At 42.5% G+C, this 9,685-nt stretch overlaps 1 protein-coding gene across 2 annotated transcripts in view; it reads left to right on the top strand.

Moving 5' to 3' along the window:
• The first annotated feature begins 3,352 nt into the window (after positions 1-3,352).
• The window catches only part of AP1S2 (adaptor related protein complex 1 subunit sigma 2), a 28,798-nt gene continuing 22,465 nt past the window's right edge, over positions 3,353-9,685 (top strand). For both annotated transcript variants that reach the window (XM_082865283.1, XM_082865284.1), the window contains exons 1-2: positions 3,353-3,440; positions 5,581-5,759. In XM_082865283.1, coding sequence (XP_082721409.1) covers positions 5,581-5,759 — 179 coding nt within the window. In that variant the 5' untranslated portion in view covers positions 3,353-3,440. The remainder of the gene's footprint in view (positions 3,441-5,580; positions 5,760-9,685) is intronic.

Genomic DNA, 9,685 nt, shown 5'->3' with positions numbered 1-9,685 from the left:
CCCTCACGTCTGTCCTCCATATTCTCAAGATAAATATACTACAATTTTTTCTTAAATCGTCAGTGTTTAATCATGAGCCAAGAGTGTACCCTGACATCCTCGTTGACATCCTCACACTACTGTCCCCTCCCTTATTGTCCATGTGGGTCTATACTTTAAACATTCCTCTTCTTTTTTTTCATTTAATGTCATTTTGAGAGGGAGAGGAGATAAAACATATAGCCATCACACATTTAACAGGAAACTAAAATTATTTTTGAAAACTTATAAAAGACTACATATAAAGTCTCAAAATTTTACTGTTAAAAGGTAGAATCTCTACTTTACCGTCACCTCTTGCATTTAGCACAAATAAAAGCTAGGCACTTTTTTTGTTGTTGTTTAAGAAACAAGTGATGTTAAATAGACTTACTCTGATCATTTTGTAATATATATATAAATATCGAACCATTATGTTGTACACCTGAAACTAGTGTTATATGTCAATTATATCTCTATAAAAACATAAATAAAAGCAAAGGCAGGTTACCAGAAAGACTTCAATTCTTCCCCTTCTGTACACTTGGGACACAGTTACCATTCCTATTTCATGATAAATCTGTTCTTCTCTCTTCTGACCTTGCCGAATTTTCCTTTATCTACCTGGGACATTGAAACCTGGGAAACATCTGGCAGCCGTGCACCATGAAACTACGTGTTCTTGCTCCATGAGAAACGGTACTGTAATAAATGTTTCCTGTATCAAAAAAAAAAGTATAAAATCTGATTTTTAGTTTTTCATAAAAAATAATTTTTGCACCATCAATCAATAACAACCAAGAAATCAGGACCACCCAGATAACAAAAGCAAAGGACTAAAAAAAGAGACCCTATTAACATGACAGATGAAGAAGATACCAGGTGAGAAGAATCAGCTATATAACAAAGCCCACAATTTGGAAATTGTGGGAATCAAAGTCAAACAGTTAATTACCAACAAAGACAATAAGAGTGCTTCTTTTGTCTTTCACGGTGAATGCACAATAAGCTCTTAATACTAAGACTGGGAAATAAACCATCTATAATCTACTGAAAAAGACCATCTGCTTCTATAAATTTTGTTCTTATACACTTGCCAAAAGAAGAGAACATATTAACAAAATAATGGGCCCTGCACTGTTAATTGCTAGGTTGTTTGCAGTTGTGCTGTTGCTATTAGAATTTAATAAGCCATTCCTTCTGCTAAATTAATAAGCAGCCAAGATTATGTAATAGCTGCTTTCAGCTGCTAATTATTTTTCCCATAATTCCCTTCCCTCCCTCCCCCCAACCTCCACCTTTTCTTGGCTAGGAATACCAGAGACTGCCAATATGTCATCAGCAAGTCTCCCGTCCTCGTTTTCAGAACCACAGACCAACATCAGGAGCATAACCAATGAGCTTAAACTTGGAGGTAGTTATCTCAGGAACCTTGAGGACATGAGTTTTGTACAGAAAAAGAGAAAAGCAGCATTTGGATTCAGAGGGCGAGTTTTCATTACATCGTATTAGATATATCTTTGACTGGCTAATGGCATCTGTTTTGTGTAGTAAGGGAGAAATGGGGCATTAACATGTGCCTCTGGGGCAGGATTGGTCCCGTTGCTGAAATTTGGGCAGGGGGCCTAAAGACCTACAGAAAGCCAGCTCTGTGCTTTTTGTCGACCACTTCTTTAATACTACAGTATACGTTTAGCATACACGTTGATAGGAAATTTTCCAAGCAGCATAGCAGCGTTTAAAAGGGAAGGTATTCCAGAAAAAAAAAAAAAAAGAAGGTATTGTATATTTTTATTTTGCCAAAGAAGGGCATTAAAAAAATGCCCCCAAATTCCTATTATATACTATCTTAGTTTTATAGACATTTTAACACACACAAAAAGAACACAATCTCTAATAAAGGATTCCTTTAGATGGATTAAATTTAGCTTCCTGTAAAACTTAGCATCTCTTTTTCCCTTTGGGCCGTTAAAAAATTCGGGCGACTATGTTTGGGAACCTCTGCAAAAAGGGCATAGCTTAACAAAAGCAATTTTCTAGCTTTCTTTGTAAGAACCGAGGTGACTGGGGTAATGAATAGCAGTCGACATGAGAAACCCGTGGCTGTTCAAGCAAGGTCACTTAATCCCGTGGGGCTCCCCTTTCCTCATCTGTAAAAGATGAGTCGGACTGGATGATTCATCCATTCTTTCATTCAAAAAAATATGTACATCCATTATGTGCCAGACACAATGCTCAGCACTATGGTTCTAAACAAATCTACAATTTTATAATCCTTATCAGTCAGCTCACATTTACTAGTGGTGTTATATACTAGGCAGTGAACTAGGTTGGGATGCAAAATGAAGAAAATTCAAGATGTGCTAATGGGCATATGGATGAAAGAGGGATTCCTTCTTACAGGGTTTGAGGGTAAGGCTTCATAGGAGCTGTGACATTTGAGAGCAAGGGCATGCCAGGCAGAGCAAGTCGTCGACAAGACTAACTGGAACCCAGGTGGATGTGGGGGAGGAGAGGGGAGACTCCGTGTGAAAGAAGCGGGATCTTGAAATGAGGTGCTGTCTAGGCTTTTCAGCTGAGAACGGACAGTAACTCCTCAGGTCCGCAGCACTGAGGACGGACGAGGCAAGCCCCGGGAAGAGACACTTGCACAGCTTGGGGCGAAAAGGTGTCTAGGGCTGTAGCAGTGCGATGGGAAGCAGGGGTCGGATTCCGGACGGTTTTGAGGCAAAGTAATTGTAAAGAGCACTCTAAACGCGTGCACGAGCTCCAAGAAAGAGCTGACTTGTTTTCCTCAGAGTTGCAGCACCCCCTCTCTCCCCTCACCAACATCACCAGGCATTACACCGCCCCGTCCCACCCTCTTGGGGCACGGAAAGTTATCCGAGCTCGAATGTGGTTCTTGGCAGTCCAGATCTTCCCTGCCCCGCATAGCAGGGTCAACAAAGGGCACCGCGAAACACTACCTTCGCACCACAAAACAGCCGAGACAGCTGCGCGCGCGTCCCGGTGGCACACTCAGGAGTGCGCAGGCGCGCCGGCCCCGGCAGCGGCCGCTTCCGGGTCACGTGGCCTGGCTTCCGGTTCGGACCACCCCTCTTGGTAAAGACGCGGCCAATCGGCTTCCTCGGACTGGGCGGTCACCTGAGCTGTCTCCGGTGCCGTTGGCAACAGCCGAGCTGCGTCCCGCGCACCGCCCAGCCCGCCCCTCTGCTCGCCGCAGCCCTGGCTCCTCCCTCGTCCGGCCCCCGGGGCGGGGTCTGTCGGCTCGCCCTCCCCTAGCCGCCTAAGCCTTCACTCCGCGAACCGGGTCCTCTCCCCACAGCAACACGGCTTCTCTTCCTCAGCTCAGCGACAGGGGCTTCCCCTCAGCCGCCGCCGCTGCCGGCCGAGCCCCGCCGCGCCTGCGGCCCGCGGCCGCCGTAAGTCCCGGGAGGCGATCGGGGGCGCTGGGGACGGGGAGCGGGGAGGGAGGGTCGGGCGAGCCCCCCGCTGCCCCACGAGCGCCCCGACGACCCCACCCTGCGTCCGCCCGCCCGGCCCGCCACTGGGGCACCGCGCCTCGAAACTCACTTCTCTTCGCGTCCGCGCCCCTCTCCACTCGGCGCCGCGCCCCAGGATGCGGGGGCCAGTCTCGGACGCTGCGGCGGCCCCGCGGCACCTGTGGTTCGGAAATCGCCTCAAGTTTTGCGGGGCATTTGCGGGCGGGGTCGGCGGCCGGGGGCGGCGGCGACCAAGGACCCTTGGCGCCCCCTGCGCGGCGGCGGTTGCCATTGTCTGCCCCGCTCCTTGCCTGTCACCTCGCCCGGGCTCGATCGGTCAGTGATGGAGTGCGGCCCCCCGTGGGGCGGCGGGCAGGCATCGGAGACGGCCGGACCGAGGAACGCTGGCCCCGAGCCCGTTCCGCGGCCGAGCCCATTGTTTTTAATACCAATCTCCAGGAATTGAGGTGCTCTGTGATTTGTGGCAGAATCAGAGCGTTGGTTTTTAACTAGAGGAAAGGAATACTTGTGCCTTGCGACCGGGCACCGTCCCATGTTAACATATAATTTATTTTCAAGAGAGTGAATTATCTATTCGTCATAAAAAGTGGTGGTGGGGGAGATGGGGGAGCCTGCTATAGACTCCCTTGAGTCCTTGAGTTCCGAAAGCAAACCCCCAGCCCTCCTGGTCATCGAGATCCTGGAATACGGGTCTGTTCTTTTCCAAGTTCTGCTAACGGGTTTGCATGAAACGTCCAGTTGATGCTTTACTTGCTGTCCCTTTCTAATGCCGCTATCTTAACAGGACTTCTATGTGAGACACTTCGACATCAATAAACAAATATTGTTCGTTTACTTCGTGCCAGGCATCCTTTTTAAGTGAGGTGTTTTCAGCCAATTTTAACTTTAATAAAGTTAAATTGTTGCATCGTAAATTTCTAAATATCTTGATGCCCGTTTGGATTATTACAAAAAGCGGCAATGATTTCTTAGCGAAATTTAGGGCCCATTTTATTCAAATTGATTGTATAAATTCCCCCACCCCATGTTCATGGTGTGGTGAATATTAAGAGTCAGGCTGAATCTTACTTGCAGTAACTAGTACTGGAACATACAATAGTTAAAAGAAAAAATATATATATATCTGAATTCTACCTTTAAATTACCTTTGTAGAAACAGTGCTTATCTGTTTGCAGTTGAGAAGACCAGTTGAATTATACAAGAAGGTTTCCTTAAAAACTAAACATGTAGACTAATCATCATTTGCAGATTCCAAATAAATATATACAAAATAGTTTGTGTAAAATACACTAGAATTCAGCATCCACTCCATCTGTAGATGCTGTGTTTTTTATCGTTTTAAATGAAGTATTTCATGTAATGTGTGTAGCTCTTATTTTGGCTTTTTAAAGGTTTTATTGTCTTAGGTAAAATTATATTAACTCACTTTATTGTGTGTATATTTATGGTGGGATTTTTAAAATGAGATAAGATACTTAAATCAGGCTTTTATTAAGAAAAATGCATTTATGGGATTTTTTTGGTTTATATTTTAGATTTTTTGTTTTGCTTAAAATATGTAAGCATAAACTGAAGAGAGCATTCTAAGTTATAGCAGTCTGTCTACAAGTAATTCGGTCTGGAACCAGGACGGCTTGTTCTGTTTAGGGTGAAAAATAGTAGATCTGTTTCTTTCAAATGCATCTAAACCAGTTGATGTCAACAATTCTCTTTTGATGCATATACATGCATTCCTATAGCACAGGTACACAATAGTTTCTTAAATTGCAAGAATTATCTTTTTCATCAGAATTTTCACTTCGCCTGTTTTTGTCCTCCCGTCCCGCCCCCCCAAACTTACGTGGAACCAGGTGGGGTGGGAGGATTTGCATCTGGTGGGAAGATCTTTCTATAAGAATTTCCTGCTATTTTAACTGGCATAGAAATATTGATGGCTACTCATCATTTGTTAGCTAAACGCCCTGTCCCCCAAAGCTTCTCTGTGCAGCATGTCATCTTAACCTTAACTTTATTGAATCAAAGTATTGTCTGTAATCTTGGTTCTGTTTATCTTAACAGATGCAGTTTATGTTGCTTTTTAGTCGTCAGGGAAAGCTTCGACTGCAGAAATGGTACGTCCCATTATCAGACAAAGAGAAGAAAAAGATCACAAGAGAACTTGTTCAAACCGTTTTAGCACGGAAACCTAAAATGTGCAGCTTTCTTGAGTGGCGAGATCTGAAGATTGTTTACAAAAGGTATATTTTGATTTATCAGGAAGGTGAAATAGAATCAAATGTTAGATCATTTATAATATGGAAACTGCAGACTTTTGAGGGATGACATTTATAAATAATGATTAATAAAGATATAGATGAAATAGTCTTAAGGTAAAGCTTTGTATTTTTAAGATAACTGCTGTTTTGATTTATTACCCAGGCTAAAATGTTAAAATTATGGAAATCTTTTTACACGAAATTATGTGACTGAAGGCATAAATGATACTTCATGCTTAATCATCTTTTTAGGAAATTTGAAAGAATTCATTTCTTTGCAGGGGAAAATAAGATCAGTATTTTAAATTGTGTGAGTAATTCTCTGAATTTAGATAAGCATTTACCCTCCACCACCACCTTCTCCCCACAAATCTGTAAAGTAATGACTGATATTTGACATGCCTTTTAATCTGACTTTTAGGATCTCTTACTCACTTATAAACACCTTGGATACATAGACCATTTTAGTCACAGATGTAAAAACTGGATATATACAGGATTTGTTCTTTAGGGCTTATTAATTTGAAGTACACTTGTTGCTGTGGTGGAGGTGTGATTATATCTGGTAGATAGATAATTTTGCCAAGAACAGACTTTTAAAATTTTGATGTTGCAAAATGACTCATAGGTTGGCCTTGAACACTAAGCTTTTTAAAAAATGCTATACATCTTTATTAATATCTGAAACTTTTTATACCTTAAAATAAACTTCTCAAGATTGTTCTCATAAGGTTAAAAGAAATATAATTACTTTGTTTCTTCCCCATTTCTGTTCCCTTACAAATAATTTACTGAATTTAAGATAAGAACATTCATGCATATAAAAATTCTTTCCTGAGGGGGATGTGCAGGGAACTGACTGTATGGGCTTCGAGGAGGGTCAAAGAGAAGCCTGGGTTTTCTCTCAGTTTTCCTTTATTCCACTACAATATGAGTGGGGTTTGTAGGGGAGATGGTAGAGAAAGTCATGAAGGTTATAGGACATCTAGAACTTTAAAAATACCATAGACTTCTCTTTAGAATAGAATGAATATTAGTCATCTTTGGGTGATTTTGTATCCAGTGTTTGGTTTAGTATTTGTTGAGAAAAATCATAGCATTTTAGAGCTGGGAGATGTTTTAGAGTAATCTAGTCAAGTGATTTTTTTTTTTTAAAAAAAGCTTTTTGCCCCAAGGATAGAACTTTAAATGAAACAAGTGGAAGTGGAGGTGCTCGTGTGAAATCAGGACTGTGTCTCAACTCATTTGGCTTCCACCCTCTCTGTAGATGGTTCCTGAGTTTGAAAACCACTACTGTTGATCAAACTTCAGCTTTATAAAAAATGAGAATTTGGGAGAAGTGACTTGTCCAAGGTCAGTTGCTAGTGACTGCCATAGTGGCCAGAACTCAAATCTTAAGCCTGGAGGCAAAGGTTTTAAACTGGGATGAATAGAAAATTTGCATTTCTTTAAAGATCCTGTAGTTGGAGAATGGGTGGGGGGAGGGCTGAGACTGGCACCTGAGGGATCTGTTAGGAGACTGCCTCATCCGGCAGTCCTGAAGGAAGACCTCTGCTGTGGGCTCAGCAGGTGGAAGAGCTGTTCCGAGGTAAGTTTGGTAAGACTTGGTCACCGCTAGAAGCAGGGAGGGCAGTGAAAGAAGAGGAGGAGTGGTGTTATTCCACATTTCTGATTCAGTTGATGGGGTAAATGGTGAAGTAGAAGGTTGGCTTTGAGGGGCCTGTGTGACTTCCATTTGGAGATGCCTAGTTTTCTCAGGGTGGGCATAGGCATGGAAGTCTGGGGGAAAATTAGGCATAAAGCGTTAGATCACCAGCATTCAAACAGCAGGCAAAGGATAAGTATAAGGTCAGTCACATTGGGGAAGGGGAGAGAGTTTCAAAAATAAAGCCACCAGTGCCAAAGGTCGCATAAAGGTCAACTAAAGTGAAGAATATTAGATTTTACAGTGAGCATTTCACAAAATGCCCTTCATCAGAACATTTTCAGTGGAATAGTAGAGACAGAACTCTCGAAGAAATGGGGCAAAGTGTGAAGAGGTGGAGACAATAAAACAGCAGGTGTAGAGTATTTGGGGGAGCTTTGCTATGAAGGACAGAAGAGGTGATAACCACCTGTAGACAGGATTGGGGGACAGGGTTAAAAAATGGCATAAGAGACTTAAGCTTATTTCTAGATAGGGGAAGGAGTCCCCCGTGTGGAGGAGGAAAATACAAGCAAGGGAATCAGTCCCAGGAATCAAGATTCCTGTAGCTGAAGGGAGATGGCCTGTCAAAAGAAAAGAAGGCACTACTTGGTGCTCCGTGCACAGCATTCAGCCCATCCATGTTGGGCCACCGCTTTTTCCGTTAAAGGCTGTAAAGGGTAATCTCACCTGACTCTGATATTTACATCAAGCGCCTATAAATAAAGGTGCACTAAAAAAACCCCCAGCTTTACTGAGATGAAATTCACATATAAAAGTTAGAATTTATAATCAGTTTTCCTCTGCATTTCCCCATTTCATACTGAAAACTCATCTAGAGTACTTAAGGACATATTTTTTTGTAGCTATGAACAGGTGATTTTTTTTAAGAAGATGTTGGGGGTAGGAGTTTATTAATTTTTACTTTATTTATTTTTGCTGTGTTGGGTCCTCGTTTCTGTGCGAGGGCTTTCTCTAGTTGTGGCGAGCGGGGGCCACTCTTCATCGCGGTGCGCGGGCCTCTCACTATCGCGGCCTCTCGTTGCGGAGCACAGGCAGCAGATGTGCAGGCTTAGTAGTTGTGGCCCACGGGCCCAGCTGCTCCGCGGCATGTGGGATCCTCCCAGACCAGGGCTCGAACCCCCGTCCCCTGCATTAGCAGGCAGACTCCCAACCACTGCGCCACCAGGGAAGCCCCAGGTGATTTTTTTTTCCCTAGACCAGCTGGAAGAGGAGACCTTTTAAGCAAAGGAATTACCACTTAGCTGCTGAGAAATTCTGAACTAGCACTTTCGCTGTTCATACCACCAAGTGATCTTTATGTCTGCCTTCCTCAAGTTGCCTCATCCACATTCTTCATCCCTGAGCCTTTCTTTACAGTTGCCCCTCTTGGGGAGGGAGAGGTGAGAGGGGAGTAAGGTTAATATAGCTGAAAAATTAGACTGAAAGTCTGGTGACTTGAGTTCTTTTCCTTTGGCCATTAGCTAGTTTTGTGACTTTGAACAAGTCATTTTGCCTTTGTTTCCTCATCTCTAAAATAAACGCTCTTGAAGATCCCGTGAACACAGAAGACGCTGTATGCGTTTTTTATTCCTATTTTGTGCAGCATGTTATGGATTAAAGTCTTAATATTAATTAAAAAATACACACCTACCAATTACGAGCTTCAGAATTTGTTGAAGAGTACTGTATTGATTTTCTTTACTAACAAAAGAATTTTTAATGACATAGCAGTAGAATATTGAGAACGGTTTGGTTACAGTCACCCACAGTCAGCTGATATTTAGCTGACTGGGGAGAAGTCATGTGTTGTGAATATAAGAATAGGCACCTTCAGATGTTCTCTGAGTGCCAGTAATTAGAGTAAGCCGTAATCTACTCTGCTAAAAATAACCAAACATACCTTTCTTCTTACTAGTCTATTATTAATTTTACTTCAAATTTAGACTTACAAATATATACTAAGAGAACAAAATGAGCTCATTATTGAATTTTTTAAAACCACTTGCTTCTGCAAATAGGGAGTATACCTCAGGTTCTCCTGGTAATCTTTTACTAAATCAAGATAACAATTTTTATTTCTCTCTTCAAAGCATGTAAAATATTGCTTTGAATATGTTTTAATTTTTGCCAGTTGCAGGATTACTTTATTTAGCACAGTTCTGGGCCATAGTTTTTAATATACAACTCAGGCTCTGGAGTCAAATCACTGTTCTGGGAAGAT

The sequence above is a fragment of the Leucopleurus acutus genome (assembly GCF_964270905.1).
Source record: "Leucopleurus acutus genome assembly, chromosome: X".
NCBI classification, from domain to species: Eukaryota; Metazoa; Chordata; class Mammalia; order Artiodactyla; family Delphinidae; genus Leucopleurus; species Leucopleurus acutus.
Note: the sequence above shows the minus strand (reverse complement) of the source record. Positions and strands in the feature narration are given on the sequence as shown.